Below are 21954 nucleotides of genomic sequence, written 5' to 3'. Positions count from 1 at the left end.
GGAGTCAGGAAGCTGCTGACAGAAGCCACCTGGTTTAAGGAACGCATTCCAAGCAGAAGTGTCCTGGCTTCCAGAGGGAGACTCAGGAAGAGGAAAATATTATCTCCTCTGGGAGCAGAATTTCATCTTTCCAATCAGTTCTTGCTTTTCTCCAGCACAACTACAGACACCATCTCCAGAAAACAACTAAACACTCATGTGCACACGTTTGCAGAGTGCTATTTTAAAACAAAGGCAAGCTCACCAGACAGTCCTGGCCACTGAGGAGGCCCAGCCAGCCCAGATCCAGCGGCAGAACAGGCAGGCTGGCTGCAGGCTCGAGGCCTGGGTGTTCCTCGGCAAAGGTGGACTCCAGCACAGACACACAAACGGGCTTCCGTGGGTGAAAAGGTGAAAAGGATGCCCCTTCACATGGGCCGTAACCATGGGGTGCTTCCTGGGCCCAGAGCCCCTCTCTCGCCTCACGCGGGCACGCGCTGCCATCACTCCGCCTTGAGGAGGAATGGGAGCAAGAAGCTGGGGCCTGCTCATCAGCACGGCGCGGGATGGAGGGAACCAGAGGAGGGAAGAGCTTCGCCCTCTGCAGAGCTCTGGACGTGGACACGGTGCCCCGTGCTGCCTAGATCACTATGGATGTTTCTGTTTAGAACACAGGCCACGAGATGAACAGGTTGGGAAGGCTTAGACATCTGGGAGTGCGTGGGGCTGCGAAACAGCAGAACCCCAGAGCCAGTGCTCTAAGGGTGCCTTAGAGGCAGATGGCCTGAGAGCCGGGCAGAAGGGGGAGGGGCAGGAGGAAGGGCGGGGGATACCTGGAGGACCAGCAACGTGGGGCATCCTAGCGGAAAGAGCGGGGCCTGCCTGTGAAAAAGTTTAGCATCCAGGCCGGGAGTGGTGGCTCACGCCTGTAATCTCAGCACTTTGGGAGGCCGAGGTGGGTGGATCACGAGGTCAGGAGATCGAGACCATCCTGGCTAACACAGTGAAACCCAGTCTGTACTAAAAATACAAAAAATTAGCCGGGCGTGGTGGCAGGTGCCTGTAGTCCCAGCTACTCGGGACGCTGAGGCAGGAGAATGGCGTGAACCCAGGAGGCGAAGCTTGCAGTGAGCCGAGATCACCCCACTGCACTCCAGCCTGGGCGACAGAGCGAGACTCTGTCTCATAAAAAAAAAAAAAAGAAAAAGAAAAAAGTTTAGCATCCAAAGTTGACAAGAAAAAACATTCAAAAAATAGGGTCACATGTAAAGTAGCCAAGCTGGGTGAAGAGGGCAGGTGACGGAAGGAAGGGCCATCCCACCCACCTCGCACATGGACCACACAGACCCTCATTAGCACTGTGTCTGAGATGTATTTGAGAAACCAGCCAGCTGGGCGCAGTGGCTCACGCCTGTAATCCCAGCACTTTGGAAGGCCAAGGTGGGCAGATCACAAGGTCAGGAGTTCGACACCCTCCTGGCTAACACGGTGAAACCCCGTCTCTACTAAAAATACAAAAAATTAGCCGGGCGTGGTGGCGGGCGCCTGTAGTCCCAGCTACTCGGGAGGCTGAGGCAGGAGAATGGCGTGAACCCGGGAGGCGGAGCTTGCAGTGAGCTGAGATCGTGCCACTGCACTCCAGCCTGGGCAACAGAGCGGGACTCCACCTCAAAAAAAAAAAAAAAAAAAGATTCTAAGCAGTTACAAAGTCTTCAGAGTAAAGATTAGGAAGTCTCTTCTAGTAATTTTTTTCCTAATCTTGGCTTGGAAATGAGAAGTATTACTACTTGTGTGCTAAGATAATATTATTCATCCTCCTAAGTATGGTTTAATTTGTTTTTTTTTTCAAAGTTGTTTTACACACCTACTGCCCATATTCAGTTTGTGTGAGAGGGTGGGTACTGAAGACCCAAGGTTACAGGTTGAGAAATTCAACTGGAGTAAAAAACTGAGACTACAATGCCAACAAGTGAGATTGGATGTTTTCCTATTGATATTTACAGGGAGAAATAAGTATGCATCTTTTAATGTATTTACTCATCACTTAAGTCCCAGAGAAAGGCTGGGTTGGCCACCTTTGAGGAGACAGCTGGCCTGATGTCTCAGCTGACTCAGAAGCACCACAAGGATGGCAGAGAAAGTTCAGGATAATAGATTTTTCTTAAACCTTCAAGAGACAGCAAGTCATAAACCTCATTTGCCTTCATGAGACAGGGTTATGAACAGAAAAAAAAGATCGTTATCAAATAAAAAATGAACTGGACCACAGGTGGGTACCGCCCCCTAAGGTCAACACAGTGCCCTACCTGAACTTTGAACCCCAGCCAGGAACTGCTGCCGGGGCTGTGAGGACCAGGAAGGGGCCACACCACCCAGGGATGGAGGTGGAGAGAATCAGATCACTGCTCTGAGGACGCCTTGCACAGCACCAACAGGAAGCAGGCGGCTGGGCTCCCGCACAGCTAGGACAAATGAGGAGCTCTGGATTCTAACCACCCGGCAAACCACTTACCACTGTGTGCCTCGGTTTCCCCATCTTTACAGTCAGAGGGTCAGACGAACCAGGCTGCCTACAGCCCCCTCCTGCTCTGCACTTATCTCCAGGAATGGGGTGAAGTCCAGGCACCCTTTCACAGAGGCTCTGTGAGCATGCAGCCTCCTGGGCCCCATGCACCTGCCGTCTCACCCCACCCTCTGGGCGGCAGTGGGCACAGCCCTGAGGGACGCCACAGTGAATCTGAACGCTGCCACTGTCTGAGTGCCAGCGCAAGCCTGCGCCTCGGGTTTCTCCAGAGGGAGTAAAACCTCAAGGCCTGCTCTTGCTGTCACCTGTGTGGGATACTGCAAATGGCAGGAGTGTGGCGGCAGCTGGGGGGGCGGGGGCTCCAGGATGAGCAGGACCTGGTGAAGGAACAAGAGCCCTTGGGTGGGGCACAGCGGCCCCCAACCCTCGTGGCTCTGTAGCTTGCTTCTGTCTGGCCTTGCCCTGGCCCTTCCTGGTCCTCCACAGAGGCCTGCTCATGCAAACCCACAGCTCTCAGGCCTGGAGAGAGTGCGGCAAACACACAGCCTGCCTCTGCCCCCCGGCAGGGTACCAGCTTTTGGGGTGATATCACATGCTCCAAGCCAGCACTCCAGCTCTCCAGGGAAGAAATCACTTTCGGTTTTTTTCGTAAAAGGTAAATAATCACTTAAGCTCACCATTCTCACTAACTTCAAGTATCTTTCTAGGGCTTAATTGTTGGTTCTGGTTGATGGTTAAGAATAGAAACACCAAGCAGGTTGTCCCCCCAACTTTACACACCCCTTCCTCTCCCAGTTAAACCCAGGAATTTAGTGTCAGTTCAGACGCCAAGTGAGGCGCAGCCCCCCACCTTCCACCCAGGAGAAAATGCCCCAAGGGGACGCTTGTGTCTCCTTTCCTGCTGAAGGCAGGGGAGGAGTCGCCCCAGCAAAGGCCAGCTCCGTGCTCCCTGAGCCACCGGCCCAAGTCCCTCTCCCGGAGGAAGCCAGGCCACCGGGGAGCAGCCCGCTCCGCGCTGGGAGAGGCGTCAGGTGGGGGGGGTCCGGGAGGGGAACGTCCAGGGCCGGGGAGGGAGAGGAAGGAGAGAGAGGAGGAGGGAGGAAAGAGAGAGGGAAAGAGGGACGGAGAGTGGGAGGGAGGGAGCTCCGGGTCGCGCAGAGAAGGGGATCTCCCGCTCCAGAACCGGTCGCAGCCTCTCCGCCGGGACCACTCCCACCCAGGGGGCGGGACGGACGCCCCAGACCGCGGTCCCCGCCGGCTGCCCCTCCCCCGGCCTCACCCGCGGCCTCGGGCTCCCGCGCCCCGACCGAGCCGTCCCCGCGCAGCAGGAGGTCCCCGGTATCCCGCAGGCGCCGGCCCGGCGAGCCCCGCAGCCCGCGGCAGCCCTGGAAGCACACGGCCCACGCCTGCTCCTCGTTGAGCGGCTGCTCGTAGGCCTTCAGCACCTCCTCCAGGGACAGCTCCCAGGGCTCCGGCTGCCCCGCGCCCGCCGCGTCGCCGCCGCAGCTGCCCGCCCGGGCCATGGCGGGGCCGTCATCGCCTCCCGCGCGCCGGACCCGCGTCCATGCAGCCGCGCCTTCCGCCGCGCAGGGTCAGCCTGGACGCCCCGCCCCGCGCGAGCGCCTCAGGTTGGGGGCGGGGCGGCGACGGGGGCGGGGCGCGGAGGGGGAGGGACGCGGGGGGGGGCGGGGAGTGGAGGGCGCGCGGGGAGAGGCCCGGAGGGGGAGGGGTGAGGGGGAGGGCGGGGCGCGGGCAGGTGCAGAGGGGCTGGGGCTCAGGGCTGGGGACGCGGGGGCGCGGGGCCGAGGCCGGGGTGCGAACCCCTCCGGGGTGCTGGGCAGGACCGGGGTGAGGGTTGGGGGATGCAGACATGGGCCAGGGCCCGCGCGCTCGGACACGCGGTGACACCCCCGGCGCTCCCCCGCAGACCCAGACGGCCGATGCCCACAAAAGCCCAGGCCGGCATCCAGGCCGGGACACTGCGGTGACCGCGGGGGGCCTGGGAGGTTTGCCGCTGGGAACGCGGGAGGGAGCCGGGAGGAGCTGAGCAGACAAAGCCCGCAGTGGCCTCCCCGAGCCCCGGGCAAGGTGACCTCCAGGGGTTGTCGCAGGGTGGCTGGGGTGAGGGCGACTCCCCGCATCCGGCCTTCAGGTATGAAGCCCTTAATAAATGCCTCTGCCTAGCAGGGAATGTGCCTGCAGTGACGTCTCCAGGGTGTCCATGAAAAATAAACACACACGGTTGGCCAGTGATGGAGTGCATCGCATTTGGGGCGTGTTTGTGTCTTCAGGCCGGGTCACTCCTGGAGACTGGGTGTTTGCCTGAGGGACGCAAGGGGAACTCGGCTGGGGCTCATCCTGAGGCCTCTTCATAGCTGTGCCAGATCTGAATAACTGGGCAAGAAAATGCAGTTGGGGCATAAACGGTCCCAAGCCTGGGTGCTGCCAGTACCACCCGGGGGCAAGAAATGCAGATTCCTGGGCTCCAGGGCTGGAGATTCTGATGCAGGTCCGAGGTGAAACTTGGGGCACTTAAAGTTCGCTGGTCACCCAGGAGTTCTGGACCTGCCTGGACAACACAGTGAGATCCCATCCCAGAAAAGAAGTTCCACAATGATTTTTTTTTCTTTTTTTTTTTTTAGAGACAAGGTCTCACCCAGGCTGAAGTGCAATGGTACAATCGTAGCTCACTATAACCTCAAATTCCTGGGCTCAAGTGATCCTCCCACGTCAGCTTCCTGAGTAGATGGGACTAAAGGCATGAACCACCACGCCCAGCTGATTTTTTTTATTTTTTGTAGAGATGGGATCTCACCATGTTGCCCAGGCTGGTCTTGAATTCCTGGGCTCAAGCAGTCAGGCCACCTTGGTCTCCCAAAGTACTGGGATTACAAGCGTGAGCAACCGCGCCCAGTCCAGCTGGACTTTTCTTTTCCTTTCTTTTTTTTTTTTTTTTTTGAGAAGGAGTTTTGCTCTTATCGCCCAGGCTGGAGTGCAGTGGCGCAACCTTGGCTCACTGCAACCTCTACCTCCCAGATTCAAGCGATTCTCCTGCCTCGGCTGGAACTACAGGCATCCACCACCACACCCGGGTAATTTTTTGGGTGGTTTCGCCATGTCGGCCAGGCCGGTCTCGAAATCCTGACCTCAGGTGATCCCCCTGCCTCAGCCTCCCAGGGTGCTGGGGTTGCAGGCATGAGCCACGTCGCCCGGTCCAGCTGGACTTTTCATCTGTAAGCAGAAAGGAGTCTGATGATGACAAATTGTGCCTAAAGTTTGTTTGTTTGTTTGTTTTGAGGCAGAGTCTTGCTCTGTTGCCCAGGCTAGAGTGCAGTGGCGCGATCTCTGCTCACTGCAAGCTCCCCTCCCAGGTTTACGCCATTCTCCTGCCTCAGCCTCCTGAGTAGCTGGGACTACAGGCGCCTGCCACCACGCCCAGCTAATTTTTTGTATTTTTTTAGTAGAGACGGGGTTTCGCTGTATTAGCTAGGATGGTCTCGATCTCCTGACTTCATGATCCACCCGCCTCGGCCTCTCAAAGTGCTGGGATTACAGGCGTGAGCCACTGTGCCCAGCCATGCCTAAAGTTTTTATAATCAACAGCCGGGCAACATTCACATCTTTCGTTGGTTCCCCAAGCTAAAACACAACCAAAAGTAACAGGAGTGGGCTGGGCACGGTGGCTCATGCCTGTAATCCCAGCACTTTGGGAGGCCGAGGCAACCCGATGGCTTGAACCCAGGAGTTCGAGACCTGCCCGGGCAACATGAGACCCTATCACTACAAAACTTTAAAAACATTAGCCAGGTGTGGTGGTGTGTGCCGGTGGTCCCAGCTACTTGGGAGGGTAAGGCAGGAGGACCACTTGAGCCTGGGAGGTCGAGGTTGCAGTGCGCTGTGACTGCACCACTACACTCCAGTCTGGGTGACAGTGAGACCCTGTCTAGTAAATAGATGCATAAAGACTAATAGGCGCAGTGGGGTTTTGCAGAAGGAAAATTGGAGATGAGTGGGGTGGGGATGCGGTGCCATGCCCTGAATACCATGTACCACAAACCTGGCACTCAAGCAGATCTCCCCTCCTGATTTGTCCTTGCCACCCGCAGCATGGGTACCAACGATGGGTAAGTTAGGAATTTCAAGTTCTGGCTTAGAAGAGCAACAGCAGAAAACCTTCCATGAGGCATCTTATTCCACAGGAGCAGCAGGCTCCACATTCGTGGTAACCAAAGTCCCTGGCCCACACACTGCCAGGTGTGTGATGATGGGGAATTGTTCTCTGCTGACGTCTGAGGCTGATCCTTGGGCCCACACACAGGGTGGTTTCTCCCTTCAGAATGCACGGGGATAAAGACTTCCATTTGCGGCCGAGCGCGGTGGCTCAATCCTGTAATCCCAGCACTTTGGGAGGCCGAGGCGGATGGATCAAGAGGTCAGGAGATTGAGACTATCCTAGCTAACATGGTGAAACCCCGTCTCTACTAAAAAATACAAAAAATTAGCCAGGAGTGGTGTCGGGCACCTGTAGTTCCAGCTACTTGGGAGGCTGAAGCAGGAGAATGGCGTGAACCCAGGAGGCGGAGCTTGCAGTGAGCCGAGATCGCGCCACTGCACTCCAGCCTGGGCGACAGAGTGAGACTCCATCTCAAAAATAAAAAAAGAAAAAAAAAAGACTTCCATTTGCAACACCCCACTGAGTAGGTCTCACTGCTTCTTGCCAGAAGTCTAGGTGGGGGACATTGCTCTCACCACGACTGGCCACCACCCCAGAGCACTCTTTGGACTTGCAGCCTCATCACTGCCACAGTGCAGCACTGGCCGGGGACATCTGAGCAGAAGATGGTAATTACCCTAATGGGAAGCTGGCTGGGGCACAAGGGGACCTTCTCTCTTCCTCAGAGGGCCTCACGTGTCCCTTACCGACCACAAGGTTTTAGGGTGTAATTTGTGAGCTCAGTCCTCCAGCCACTGCTGCATCCTGGCAACGACCTAGTGCTGACTCACCTGGCTGAACAGTGACCCTTGAGGTCACCTGAGTGGGGTACAGTGACCCTCTCTGAACTGGCATCCACCATCCTACCTGGGATCCCTATGGACTCACCAGCAGGACTTCGAACACTGAGATTTTACTAAAAAATTTTAAAAGTTAGAGCTGGGCGCGGTGGCTCAAGCCTGTAATCCCAGCACTTTGGGAGGCCAAGGGGGCAGATTACGAGGTCAGGAGTTCCAGACCAGCCTGGCCAATATGGTGAAACCCCATCTCTACTAGAAAAACAATTAAAAAAAAAAAAATTAGCAGGGCGTGGTGGCACATGCCTATAATCCCAGCTACTCGGGAGGCTGAGGCAGAAGAATTGCTTGAACCCAGGAAGCGGAGGTCGCAGTGAGCCGAGATCACACCACTGCACTCCAGCCTGGGAAACAGAGCAAGACTCCATCTCAAAAAAAATAAAAAGAAATAAAACATGGCCGGGCATGGTGGCTCACACCTGTAATCCCAGCACTTTGGGAGGCTGAGGCGGGCAGATCACGAGGTCAGGAGATCGAGACCATCCTGGCTAACACGGTGAAACCCTGTCTCTACTAAAAATACAAAAAAATTAGCCGGGCGTGGTGGGGGGTGCCTGTAGTCCCAGCTACTCAGGAGGCTGAGGCAGGAGAATGGCGTGAACCTGGGAGGTGGAACTTGCAGTGAGCCGAGATCGAGCCACTGCACTGCAGCCTGGGCGACAGAGCGAGACTCTGTCTCAAAAAATAAATAAATAAAAAATAAAAATAAAAATACAAAAATTAGCTGGGCATGGTGGCACATGCCTATAGTCCCAGCTACTCAGGAGGCTGAGGCAGGAGAATCGCCTGAACCCAGGAGGCGGAGGTTGCAGTGAGCCGAGATCGCACCACTGCACTCCAGCCTGGTGACACAGTGAGACTCTGTCTCAAAAAACAAACAAACAGAAAAAGGGACTCAACGAGAAGCATTGTAGAGACTGATGTAGGTCAGTCATTAAGTCAGCTTGGAAAGCTTTACAGCAGGGGTGTCCAATCTTTTGGCTTCCCTGGACCACACTGGAAGACGAATTGTCTTGAGCCACACGTAAAATACACTAACAATAGCTCTGTGCATAAATCTCACAACGTTTTAAGGAAGTTTAAGAATTTGTGTTGGGCTGCATTCAAAGCTTCCCTGGGCCGCGTGCAGCCCACAGGCCGTGGGTTGGACAAGCTTGCTTTAGATCAAGGCCATTTCTGCAGTTATGGATTGCCTACGTCTAAAAACATGCTCCTTGTCCTTCATTTCCAGTGGATTAGGAAATCCTGGGAGAGGGAAATTATCAGTAACTGGGCTGCTCCGCTTGGGGACAAACTAGAGACATTTAGTGTGATGATGAATCCACCAGTGCTTGGGGCTGGACAATCACTTTATCAAGTTATCACACTAGCAGAAACACCCCCCAGAATGTTTATCTCATGGTACCAGCTGCTCATTCATGCCAATTTACCAGGCACTGATTTCTCATGCCTGGGGAAAGAGCAGGGCAACCCCAGGTAGGTGCCTGCCCCTCTGTTCTTACAGGCAGAGCAAAGGTACACAAGGAAACAAAGACCGGCACAGCAGGTGGGGAAGGGCTCCAGGTGCCGACATCAATCAGGAACCCACTGGTCATGTTTGCTTTTTCCCATGCTCTGTGTTTGGTGCTTTGAATAATATCAGACGGAGCCCTTTGAGGGGCTGTAAATCTTCTCCACACCATGGCAGTGCACTCAGAGGGGCTGTGTGGCTCATGACTGCAGTTGGCCACAGATGAAAAAGCTCAAGGAATTATACCTCTCAGCATCTTTACAGACAGAGCCTAGAAGATCTCAACTACAGGTTCCTGGAGGCTGAGAAGGTAAGTTGGCGCTGGTTCCCCAGGTGTTCTGTGGCTCTAATTACACAGAGAATTCCAGGGTTCTTCATTTCGGGAGAGGAGTGCAGGGCCCCAGGGTCCAAGGTGGCATAGCAAGAGCCCTGAGTGCCTTGGGACAGAAGTCAGAGCAAGTCAGACACAAAGTCAACCTCAGGTCAAAGGTCTCCTCCACCATCTGGACTCAGGCAGAGCCACTTCACCTGGGGCCAGTGGAGTGCAGATGTTTCTTTGGCCACGCCTTACTCATTCCATTTCAGACTCAAAAACAAGGTTGGCTCCTCCCAAGGGATTCTGTGCACACTGTACGGGTGAGCAGCCCGGCCTCCTGCACCCCCGAGGCCCCTGAATACTCTCTTTGTCACGGTCTGTGCAGCCAGGCAGGGTCAGAGCTCAGGGGCCCAGGAGGAAAAGCAGACATTTGAGAGCCCTGGTTTTGTGTTTTGTTTATTTTAGGGTAACTATACAGGCCGTGGATCCCAAGGGGTGCAAGATTGAGCCAGGCTGGGCTTGATCTCTGAAAGGGAACTCAGGACAGATCTGAGGGAAGGGTTCCGGCCCGGGGTGCTCCAGGGTTTCTAGGCTGGTGACCGACACGGAGGCTGAGCATGGCTGAACCCAGACACCGCGAGGGATCCAGACCAGGCGGCGGAATGCGTGGCCATGGGGAGGTCCCAGAGCGGAGACAGAGGAAGCCCTGGACAGCAGGCGGGCTGGGTCAGTGAGCAGGACCCGTGCGGTATGGTGAAGAGAGACACTCACGCTGCGATTCCGGGTCAGGAGATGAGAGAAATACTCAAGGCCCTGTCTGCTTCCTATTGAGGGTGGTCAGAGTTATTTATACATGTTGAATTTGTTTCTCTTTTGAACAGATAAAGCAAGGTGGTTAAAAATGAATGGGTCCTGGCTGGGCGTGGTGGCTCACACCTGTAATCCCAGCACTTGGGGAGGTTGAGGTGGGTAGATCACCTGAGGTTGGGGGTTGGGAGTTTGAGACCAGCCGGACCAACATGGAGAAACCCCGTCTCTACTAAAAATACAAAACTAGTCAGGCATGGTGGCGCAGGGCTGTAATCCCAGCTACTCGGGAAGCTGAGACAGGAGAATCTCTTGAACCCGGGAGGTGGAGGTTGCGGTGAGCCGAGATCTCGCCATTGCACTCCAGCCTGGGTGACAAGAGTGAAACTCTGTGCCTCAAAAAAAAAAAAAAAAAAAAAAACAAGAATGGGACATGCTGAGATGTGTCACTTAGACACTAGTTCCTGTGTGAACATGGGGTTGACAAGCTCCTCCCCCCGTGACAGCAAACATCGTCTCAGATGGTGAAAGCACCTCCAGTGCCTGCCCAGGGGCCTGAACGTTGTAAGATGAGAGAAGTAGGCTGGACGTGGCGCCTCACACCTGTCGTCCCAGCACTTTGGGAGGCTGAGGCAGGAGGACCAAGAGCCTGGGAGGCGGAGGTTGTAGTGAGACGAGATTGCGCCACTCTAGCCTTGGTGGCAGAGTGAGACCCTGACTCAAAAAAAAAAAAAAAAAAAAGGCCAGGCACGGTGGCTCACGCCTGTAATCCCAGCACTTTGGGAGGCCGAGGCAGGCGGATCACCTGAGGTCAGGAGTTTGAGACCAGCCTGGCCAACATGACAAAACCCTGTCTCTACTAAAAATACAAAAATTAGACAGGCATGGTGGCAGGCACCTGTAATCCCAGCTACTCGGGAGGCTGAGGCGGGAGAATCGCTTGAACCTGGAAGGCAGTGGTTGCAGTGAGCCGAGATCATGCCACTGCAGTCCAGCCTGGGCAACAGAGTGAGACTCCATCTTAAAAAAAAAAAAAAAAAAAGAATGCAGAAGTTCCTCACAACTCATGGGCATAATTCACCCCACAATGCTCAGTGACAAGGCAGAGGCAGAACAGGCCATTATAGAAGATGTGCCAGATCAAAGGACAGATGAACTTTTTTCTTTTTGAGAGGGAGTTTTGCTCTTGTCACCCAGGCTGGAGTGCAGTGTCATGATCTCAGTTCACTGCAAGCTCTGCCTCCCAGGCTGAAGCGATTCTCCTGTCTCAGCCTCCCCAGTAGCTGGGATTACAGGTGCCCACCACCACAGCCGGCTCATTTTTTGTATTTTTAGTAGAGACCAGGTTTCTCCATGTTGGGGAGGCTGGTCTCAAACTCCTGACTTCAGGTAATCTGCCCACCTCGGCCTCCCAAAGTGCTGGGATTACAGGCGCGCGCCACCATACTTTTTTTTTTTTTTGAGACAGAGTCTTGCTCTGTCACCTAGGCTGTAGTTGGCATGATCTCAGCTCACTGCAACCTACATCTCCTGGGTTCAAGTGATTCTCCAGCCTCAGCCTCCCAAGTAGCTGCGATTACAGGCACTCATCACCACGCCCGGCTAATTTTTAGTAGAGATGTGGTTTCACCATGTTGGCCAGGCCAAATTCGAACTCTTGACCTCAGGTGATCTACCCACCTCAGCCTCCCAAAGCGCTGGGATTACAGTCATGAGCCACCCCACTTGTCCTAGACAGAAAATTATCTTTTTTTTTTTTTGAGACGGAGTGTCGCTCTGTCACCCAGGCTGGAGTGCAGTGGCACGATCCCAGCTCACTGCAAGCTCCGCCTCCTGGGTTCAAGCAAATCTCCCGCCTCAGCCTCCTGAGTAGCTGGAATTACATGCACCTGCCACCACACCCGGCTAATTTTTGTTGTTTTGGTAGAGATGGGGTTTCACCATGTTGTCCAGGCTGGTCTCAAACTCCTGATCTCAGGTGATCCGCCTGCCTCAGCCTCCCAAAGTGCTGGGATTACAGGCGTGAGCCACTGCGCCGGGCCAAGACAGAGTTTTGCTCTAGTTGCCCAGGCTGGAGTGCAGTGGCGCAATCTTGGTTTACTGCAACCTCCGCCTCCTGGGTTCAAGCGATTCTCCTGCCTCAGCCTCCCGAGTAGCTGGGATTACAGGCATGCACCACCACACCTGGCTGATTTTGTGTTTTTAGTAGAGACGGGGTTTCTCCATGTTCGTCAGGCTGGTCTTGAACTCCTGACCTCAGATGATCTGCCTGCCTTGGCCTCCCAAAGTGCTGGGATTACCACACCAGGCATGAGCCACCACACCTGGCCAATTTTTGTGTTTTTAGTAGAGATGAGATTTCACCATGTTGGCCAGGCTAGTCTCAAACTCCTGACCTCAGGTGATCCACCAGCCTTGGCCCCCCAAAATGCTGGGATTACAAGTGTGAGACACCGTGCCCAGCGCCCCTGCCTTTTTTTTTTTTTTTTTTGAGACAGGGTATCACTCTGTCATCCAGGCTGGAGTGCAGTGGCATGATGGTGGCTCCCTGCAGCCTCAGCCTCCTGGGCTCAAGTGATCCTCTCACCTCAGCCTCCCAAGTAGCTGGGACTATGTAGGGTCCAGCCCTATGGGGCTTAGTGGGTGTTCTCCCCATGTACGGAGAAGAGAGATTGTAATAAACAAACACACAAGACAAAGAGATAAAGAGAAAACAGCTGGGCCCGGGGAACCACTACCATCAAGACGCGGAGACTGGTAGCGGCCCCGAACGGCTAGGCTCTTTGATATCTATTGCATACGTGACAAGGGGGCAGCGTAAGGAAGGTGAATCTTCTAAGTGATTGACAAGGTGAAGCACGTCACGTGATTACAGGATGGGGGCCCTTCCCTTTTAGGTAGGTGAAGCAGAGAGAGAAGGCAGCATACGTCAGCATTTTCTTCTCTGCACTTATAAGAAAGATCAAAGCCTTTAAGACTTTCACTATTTCTTCTACTGCTATCTACTACGAACTTCAAAGACGAACCAGGAGTAAGGGAGGAACATGAAAGTGGACAAGGAGCGTGACCACTGAAGCACCACAGGGAGGGGTTCAGGCCTCCGGATGACTGCGGGCAGGCCTGGATAACATCCAGCCTCCCACAAGAAGCTGGTGGAGCAGAGTGTTCCCTGACTCCTCCAAGGAAAGGAGACTCCCTTTCATGGTCTGCTAAGTAACGGGTGCCTTCCCAGACACTGGCGTTACCGCTTGACCAAGGAGCCCTCAAGCGGCCCTTATGCGGGCATGACAGAAGGTTCCCCTCTTGCCTTCCACTCACTTCTCACAATGTCCTTTCAGCACCTGACCCTATACCCACCGGTTATTCCTAGGTTATATTAGTAATACAACAGAGAGTAATATTAAAAGCTAATGATTAATGTTTATAATAATTGATAATTGTCCATGATCATCTCTATATCTAATTTGTATTATGACTGTTCTTATGGTAACGATTTTCTTTATTATACTGAAACAGTTTGTGCCTTCGGTCTCTTGCCTCGGCACCTGGGTAATCCTCCGCCCACAGGACTACAGGCTCGTGTCACCACACTGGGCAATACAAAAAATACAAAAAAAAAAAATTTGTATTTTTTGTAGAGACGGGGTCTTGCCATATTGCCCAGGCTGGAATTCTTACCTTTGTTACTGTATTTAACGTATCTTTTTTCTCCGGCCATCTTCATGGTTTTCTTTCTGATTTCCACAGTTTGAATACAGTGCATGTGTGAGGCAGGGGCTCATATTTATCAAGTTTTGTGTGTGCTCTGAGCTCAGGTCTGCATTTTGTTGTCTTTCATTATTTTGGGAAAATTATTGGTAATTTTCTCTTCAAACATTTTTTATGATTTGTTCTTTCTTCTTCTTCTGGGAGTCCTATTACATGCATATTATATCATTTGATATTTTCCCACAGTTCTTGGATGCTTTTTTTTAAAAAAAACTTTTTTTCATCTTTGTTTTCCAACGTGGGTAATTCCTATTTTTCTCAGCTGTGTTGATCCTACTGCTGCCCCATCAGAAGCATTACCTGTTATCAGCGTTCTTCCTTTCTTATAATTTGATGAGTTTCCTCCTCATGCATATTGTTCACCTTTCATACAAGAGACCTCCACATATTAATCACAGTTATTTTAAATTTCCAGCCTGTTTCAATTTCTCGATCACCTCTGAGTCTAGTCCTGTTAATTGCTTAGTGTTATTTTTTGTTTTTGAAACAGGGTCTTGCTCTGTTGCCCAGGCTGGAGTGCAGCGGCGCGATCTCAGGCTGTTCCCTGAGTTCACACCATCCCCCTCAACCAGCAGATTGCAAAGTGTCCGAGTCGGGCCGTGCAGGAGTCTTTGTGGGGGTTTCATGGACTCCGAATTCTCATTTCTGCTCCATCCCCATCTCATGAATCCAAGGCCCCACTCTGTGCCTCGGCTCTTCGTTTGTGGTGCTGAACGTCATCTACGCAATCAACACAATAAAGACGCCTGCCGGGAACGCGGCCCTTGGGCTGAATCCCTTCGGTGGTTCCAAGGCCACTGCCAGAGGATGCGGACGGGTCTCCAGGGCCTTTACTTCCCCAGGACTTTAGAGGCACATTAGCTTCCCCTAGGCACTCGCTTTTACGAATTCTTATGTTTGGTTTTGTTTTGAGACAGAGTCTCGATCTGCCGCCCAGGCTGGTTAAAATATAGGGTCTCAGCCGGGTGCGGTGGCTCACGCCTGTAATCCCAGCACTTTGGGAGGCCGAGGCGGGCGGATCACCTGAGGTCCGGAGTTCGAGACTAGCCTGGGCCAACATGGCGAAATGCCGTCTCTACTAAAAATAACAAAAATCATCCAGGCGTGGTGGCGCGCACCTGCAATCCCAGCTACTCGGGAGGCTGAGGCAGGAGAATCACCTGAACCCAGGAGGCAGACGTTGCAGTAAGCCGAGATCGCGCCACTGCACTCCAGCCTGGGCGACAGAGGGAGACTCCGTCTCAAAAAAAGGAAAAAAAAAAAAAGAAAAGAAACAAAAGTAATGGGGTCTCGCTCTGTTGCCCAGGCTAGTCTGGAATTCCTGGGCTCAAGCGACCCTCCAGCCTCGGCCTCCCAAAGCGCTGGGACCACAGGCGCGGCTACCGCGCGGTCTCCGGCTGCCGAAACGACGCCCTGCGCGCGGACCGTTCGGCCGCCGGGAGGAACAGCGGCTGCCCGGAGCTCAGAGGCGCGCGCGGCTTTGCGCTCCCCGCGGGGCTCTGAGCCTGCCTCGGCTTGGTTGGCCAGGTGGTCTCTTCAGGACCAACCCCAGTCATTCCCGGCAGGAACCACCCTTGAGGGGCGGCAGTCTGCCCGCGCGAGACGCCCCCGCGAACTACACCGCGGCGGCAAAGCCAAACGTAAGAACAACCTCACCGCGCGCAGGCGCCTCCCCCACGACCAACATGGCCACGGCGCAAGGCCTCGACCTGAGGGGCGTGGCCTGGCCGCCGCCAGCCAACGGGTGTGCGCGCCTGGCCGCAGCCAATAGGAAGGCAGCGCGGGCTCGGGCGCAGGGAGCCGCCGCCGGGGCTGTAGGCGCCAAGGCCATGTCCGACTCGTGGGTCCCGAACTCCGCCTCGGGCCAGGACCCAGGGCGCCGCCGGAGGTCCTGGGCCGAGCTGCTGGGTAGGTGGGCGGGAGGCCGCGGGAGTGGGCGGCGCCCGGCCCGGGACGGTTTCGCCGGTTCCCCGATCCCTTCCCGCCCGAGCCTCCGCCGGTCGGATCCCCGGACGCCGCGCCCGGGGGCCTGTGCGGGGTGGGCGCCCGGCTGGGGCGGCGCGGCTGCCTCGGACCCGGCCTCGACCCGGCCCCTCCTGCGCCTGGGCGGACGCCCCCAGCCCCCGCCCGCGGGGCGCTCCCTTCTTTCCCGAACGCCGCCCCCGCCGGCCGCCCTGTCAGGCGGGCCTGGGGTGCGCGGCCTGGGGCTCCCCTCAGCGCAGAGGCCGCCCCTCGCCAGCCGTCCCCGGGCTCCCCTGCCTCGGGCCCTCCTGGGCCGTCTTCCCCGGCGTCCGCGCTGGGGCCGTTTCCGTTAGTTTCCCGAGACCTGCGCCCTGGGGAGGAGCCCCGGCCCCTCTTTGTGGGGGGTGTCGCTGGTGGGTTTCTCCGCGGCGTCCACCTGCGCGTCGGGCCGGGGACCCCGTGTGTGAACTGTGCTGTGATGGTTTCGAACCGACTTCTCTCCGTAGCGGGAAGGGTCAAGAGGGAAAAATATAATCCTGAAAGGGCACAGAAATTAAAGGAATCAGCTGTGCGCCTCCTGCGAAGCCATCAGGACCTGAATGCCCTTTTGCTTGAGGTAAGAGGAAGCTGGTGTACGTCTGCGGGCAGATTTAGGTTCGGGGTTTTTGAGTCCAGCCACCGCACAGCTTTCCTAAGAAAACACCCGAGGCGGCGGGCGCGGTGGGCTGGCCCGCAGAGGGGAGGGTCGCCTGAGCCCGGGAGTTCTGGACCAACCTGGGCAACGGGGTGAGACCCCGCCTCTTTTATTAAAAACAAAACAACAACAACAAAAAAAAAACAGGCCGGGCGCCGTGGCTCAGGGCTGTAATCCCAGCATTTGGGGAGGCCGAGGCGGGTGGATCACTCAGGGTCAGGAGTTCGAGACCAGCCTGGCCAACATAGTGAAACCCGGTCTCTACTAAAAATACAAAAATTAGCTGGGTGTGGTGGCGCACGCCTTTAATCCCAGCTACTCGGGAGCCTGAGGCAGGAGAATTGCTTGAACCTGGACCCGGGAGGCAGAAATTGCAGTGAGCCGAGATCACGCCACTTGCAATCCAGTCTGGGTTACGGAGTGAGACTGTCTCACCCAAAAAAAAAAAAAAAAAAAAAAAAAAAGCCGGGCGTGGTGGCTCACGCCTGTAATCTTAGCCCTTTGGGAGGCCGAAGTGGGTAGATCACTTGAGGTTAGGAGTTCGAGACCAGCCTGACCAACATGGAGAAACCCCGTCACTACTTAAAATACAAAAACTAGCCGGGTATGGTAGCAGGTGCCTGTAATCCCAGCTGCTCAGGAGGCTGAGGCAGGAGAATCGCTTGAACCTGGGAGGTGGAGGTTGCCGTGAGTGAGATCCCGCCATTGCACTCCAGCCTGGGCGACAGTGAGACTCCCTCTCAAAAAAGAAAAAAAGGAAAATAGCCCAGTAGGGAAGCATTACTTACACACAGCTTGTGTTTATTCACAGATTTTGAAATTTTTTTTATTTTTATTTTTTATTTTTATTTATTTTTTTTGAGACAAAGTCTCACACTGTAGCCTGGGCTGGTATGCAGTGGGGTGATCTCGGCTCACTGCAGCCTCCACCTCCCGGGTTTAAGTGATTCTCCTGCCTCAGCCTCCCGAGTGGCTGGGACTACAGGCACGCGCCACCATGCCCTCCTAATTTTTGTATTTTTAGTAGAGACAGGGTTTCACTATGTTGGCCAGGCTGGTCTCGAACTCTTGACCTCGTAATCTGCCCGCCTCAGCCTCCCAAAGTGCTGGGATTACAGGCGTGAGCCACTACGCCTGGCCTGGAGCTTGAATTTTTTAAATGGAGTTTGTTGTGTTTTGGATTCTAGGTAGAAGGTCCACTGTGTAAAAAATTGTCTCTCAGCAAAGTGATTGACTGTGACAGTTCTGAGGCGTATGCTAATCATTCTAGTTCATTTATAGGTAAGTTATAGCTTCATTTTCTCTATTTTGAATTGCAGAAGAGTTTTTATATAGTAACCATGGTTTGCTAAATTAAGTAGAAATGTAAATTTTCTCAGGCGATGGGTTTCCACTGGTGTGTGTAGTCGCAAATTCTATAGGATGTTTGTGTGACTTGCTCTTGGGCTTCTTACGATGCTGTGTTTAAAAACAGCGTCTGACTCAACCTGCGACTCAGAAGCAGTAGGACCCAGAGTGTCCCTTGGAAAAACATGGGACATAGCAACAGTAGGGATGTGCCCCTTGCTCATGGAAGTAGTGAGACAGGTTGTGGTGTGCCCAGGAGAGCAGACGGGAGACGCTCATGGAAGTAGTGAGACAGGTTGTGGTGTGCCCAGGAGAGCAGACGGGAGACGCTTATGGAAGTAGTGAGACAGGTTGTGGTGCGCCCAGGAGAGCAGACGGGAGAACAATTTTCTAGGTACCTCCTTCTCCCCCAGTTTGAGAGTGGGAGATAGGGAAAGTTCTGGGTCAACAACGTAAGTTATTTTCTGATCCTTCACGTCCTTATGTGATGACTTGTTTCTGTTAAAATAACCTTCAGCAATAGCGCTCCCTTGACAACTGGTCACTGAATGTCATTGGCAAATGATACGGATTTTCACTGCCATGATTGTATTTGAATTTCACAAATTGCATATTATCATTCCAAGGAACCAAGCTCAGCCACACAGATAAACCTTTAATTCATTAATTTTTGAGTTTGTTTTTTTCTGCTAAAGATATAGTTAGTACATGCACGCACGTGCACACGGACACACACACACACACACACACAGAGTAAAAGACTTGTAGATAAAAAAACTTTCCCATGGAGACACACTGGAAACAAATGACTAGAAATTGGCATTGTTGGCCTGGCACAGTGGCTCACGCCTGTAATCGCAGCACTTTGGGAGGCCGAGGTGTGCGGATCACCTGAGGTCAGGATTCGAGACGAGCCTGGCCAACATGGTGAAACCCTGTCTCTACTAAAAAACACAAAAATTAGCCGGGTGTGGTGGTGGGTGCCTGTAGTCCCAGCTATTCAGGAGGCTGAGGCAGGAGAATTGCTTGAACCTGGGAGGCAGAGGTTGCAGTGAACCGAGACCCCTCCATTGCACTCCAGCCTGGGCAATAAGAGCAAAACTCTGTCTCAGAACAGAAAATGGCATTGTCTACTTTTTTTTTTTTTTTTTTTTTTTTTTTAACAGACAGGGTCTCACTCTGTTGCCTGGACTGGAGAGCCATGGTGCAATCACGGCTCACTGCAGTCTTGACCTCCTGGCCTCAAGTGATCCTCCCACCCCAGCCTCTTGAGTAGTTGGGACTACAGGTGTGCGCCACCATGCCTGACTAATTTTTTCATAGAGACAGGGTTTTGCCATATTGCCCAGGCTGGTCTCAAACTCCTGAGCTCAAGCAATCAGTTTACCTCAGCCACCCACGGTGTTTGGATTGCAGGCATGAGCCAATGTGCCCCATCTGTCTACTTTTCTACCGAGAATTTCACCAGCAGTTGATGATTTCTCGTACTATAATTTTAAGCTTCTAGAACTATTGTAAAATTTTTTTTTTTTTTTTTGAGACGAAGTCTTGCTCTGTCGCCCAGGCTGGAGTGCAGTGGCGCCATCTCGGCTCACTACAAACTCTGCCTCCTGAGTTCAAGCAATTCTTCTGCCTCAGCCTCCCGCGTAGCTGGGATTACAGGTGCCCACCGCCGCACCCAGCTAATTTTTGTATTTTTAGTAGAGGCGGGGTTTCACCATCTTGGCCAGGCTGGTCTCGAACTCCTGACCTCATGATCGACCCGCCTCGGCCTCCTGCAGTGTTGGGATTACAGGCATGAGCCACCGCAACCAGCCTGTAAATGTTTTTACTTATGTATTGATAATGTGTTTTTAGAACCAGTACATTACAATAACAGGTTCGTACTGCAGTTACCAGTTTTTTTTGTTTTTGTTTTTGTTTTTTGAGGCGGAGTATTGCTCTTGTTACCCAGGCTGGAGTGCAATGGTGTGATCTCGACTCACCGCAACCTCTGCCTCCCTAGTTAAAGTGATTCTCCTGCCTCAGCCTCCTGAGTAGCTGGTATTACAGGCATGCACCACCACGCCTGGCTAATTTTGTATTTTTAGTAGAGATAGGGTTTCACCATGTTGGTCAGGCTGGTCTCAAACTCCCGACCTCAGGTGATCCACCCGCCTCGGCCTCCCAAAGTGCTGGGATTACAGGAGTGACCCACTGAGCCTGGCCTCCAGTTTTTTGTTTTGTTTTGTTTTTTGTTTTTTTGAGATGAAGTCTGGCTCTGTCGCCCAGACTGCAGTGCAGTGGCGTGATCTCGGCTCACTGCAAACTCCGCTTCCTGGGTTTACGCCATTCTTCGCCTCAGCCTCCTGAGTAGCTGGGACTACAGGCTCCCGTCACCAAACCTGGCTAATTTTGTTTTTGTGTTTTTAGTAGAGACAGGGTTTCACCATGTTAGCCAGGATGGTCTCGATCTCCTGACCTTGTAATCCGCCCGCCTCGGCCTCCCAAAGTGCTGGGATTACAGGCGTGAGCCACCGTGCCCGGCCCGGTTTTTTTAAACAATTAATTTTGGCTCACGTGGTGGCTCACACCTGTAATCCCAGCAGTTTGGGAGGCCGAGGCGGGCGGATTAATGAGGTTGGGAATTGGAGACCAGCCTAGCCAACATAGTGAAACCCCATCTCTACTAAAAATACAAAAAATTAATTGGGCGTAGTGACGCGTGCCTGTAATCCCAGCTACTTGGGAGGCTGAGGCAGGAGAATCGCTTGAACCTGAGAGGCGGAGGTTGCAGTGAGCTGAGATGGCGCTGTTGCACTTCAGTCCAGGCGGCAGTGTAAGACACCATTGCAAAAAAAATAAAACGAAAAAAATTAATTTTGGAAGACAAATAAATTAGAAAATGATTTCTTTGCATTGCCTGCTTCCAGGTTGCCCACCGTTTCTCACTTTATTGAACGCAGACCAGTGGCTGGTTGCTCAGGAGAATGGTGGCTGCCTGCAGGCTGTTAGTGAGGTTCCACTTGGTGGCCTGCGGACTGAGCACAGCTGTGACTGCACCTGCCCACGAGGTGCATGGCAGAGTGTTGGGAAATCCCTGCCTAATTTTATCACAACCATCAATGTGAGTCAACAGGGGCAGGCTTATCTCTGAAGTAATTAGAAAAACAATGTAATTGAAAGAGCCTGCTGGAGTTCTCAATTTATTGTGCTCCTTTGTAAAAAGATGATAAAGTTCTTCGTCAGATTATATTTCTTTATCTTGCTCCTTTTGTGTCATGGGAAACGTAACAAATACCAATGTATAACTCTGGGTTCAGGTGTTGCCACCAGTTTTATTGTGAGCTGCTTGGATCATCAAATTCTCATTTTTATCTCATGTTTTTCCCTTTGCATCTATTCTCCCCGTTTAAAAGGCAATTTTTTTTGTGCTGCATCTTAAAATAAGGCATTTTAAACAGCAAGTCTTTGGTTTTAGATTTTGTCTCATGTGTTAAGAGAAAGCTATGGTTTTGTTTTGTGTTTAAGGCTCTGCTTTGCAGGATCAAGCCTCAAGGCTGGGGATTCCCGTGGGTATTCTCTCAGCCGGGGTGGTTGCCTCTAGCGTGGGACAGATCTGCACGGCTCCAGCGGAGACCAGTCACCCTGTGCTGCTGACTGTGGAGCAGAGAGTAAGTCACCAGCAAAGATGAGGAAACCTGCCCGTTGTTACTTTTAAGCTGGTTGGGAAAATAGGACATTGCTTTAGTATTGTTTCAGGTAATTTGTTTTGAAAAAAATGTAATCTCTCTTTTCAGAAGAAACTGTCTTCCCTGTTAGAGTTTGCTCAGTATTTATTGGCACACAGTATGTTCTCCCGTCTTTCCTTCTGTCAAGAATTATGGAAAATACAGGTAAATTTGAGATTGCAAATCTGACTCTCCAGTGTTGCAGGCAATGTTCTGTTGATCTGGATGGAGGCAGCGGAGTACCTGGGTTTTCTTGGGAATTCTCCA

The 21954-nt window shown here is 53.2% G+C and overlaps 2 protein-coding genes across 16 annotated transcripts in view; one reads left to right on the top strand and one right to left on the bottom strand.

Moving 5' to 3' along the window:
- SPIRE2 (spire type actin nucleation factor 2) overlaps window positions 1-14012 on the bottom strand; it is a 53554-nt gene extending 39542 nt beyond the window's left edge. The window contains exon 1 of one of the 3 annotated variants that reach the window (XM_034941097.3): window positions 13885-14012. In XM_034941097.3, coding sequence (XP_034796988.1) covers window positions 13885-13969 — 85 coding nt within the window. In that variant the 5' untranslated portion in view covers window positions 13970-14012. Of the gene's footprint in view, window positions 1-3782; window positions 4106-13884 lie in introns of those variants that run through there. The other 2 variants (XM_034941099.3, XM_034941096.4) reach the window with 2 other exon arrangements.
- Window positions 14013-15653: 1641 nt separating this feature from the next.
- FANCA (FA complementation group A) overlaps window positions 15654-21954 on the top strand; it is an 83317-nt gene continuing 77016 nt past the window's right edge. For 11 of the 13 annotated variants that reach the window (XR_008621495.2, XM_034941086.3, XM_034941085.3 and 8 more), the window contains exons 1-5: window positions 15654-15882; window positions 16443-16552; window positions 17818-17911; window positions 21488-21630; window positions 21757-21852. Coding sequence is in view for 12 of the 13 variants with exons in the window: in XM_034941086.3 (XP_034796977.2) it covers window positions 15660-15882; window positions 16443-16552; window positions 17818-17911; window positions 21488-21630; window positions 21757-21852 (666 nt within the window). In the remaining variant the exon portion in view is untranslated. The remainder of the gene's footprint in view (window positions 15883-16442; window positions 16553-17817; window positions 17912-21487; window positions 21631-21756; window positions 21853-21954) is intronic. The other 2 variants (XM_034941083.3, XM_057300137.2) reach the window with 1 other exon arrangement.

This window comes from Pan paniscus, chromosome 18 (assembly GCF_029289425.2).
Source record: "Pan paniscus chromosome 18, NHGRI_mPanPan1-v2.0_pri, whole genome shotgun sequence".
In the NCBI taxonomy this organism is placed as follows: Eukaryota; Metazoa; Chordata; class Mammalia; order Primates; family Hominidae; genus Pan; species Pan paniscus.
The sequence above is the reverse complement of the archived record's forward strand: the minus strand, read 5'-3'. Positions and strand labels throughout refer to the sequence as shown.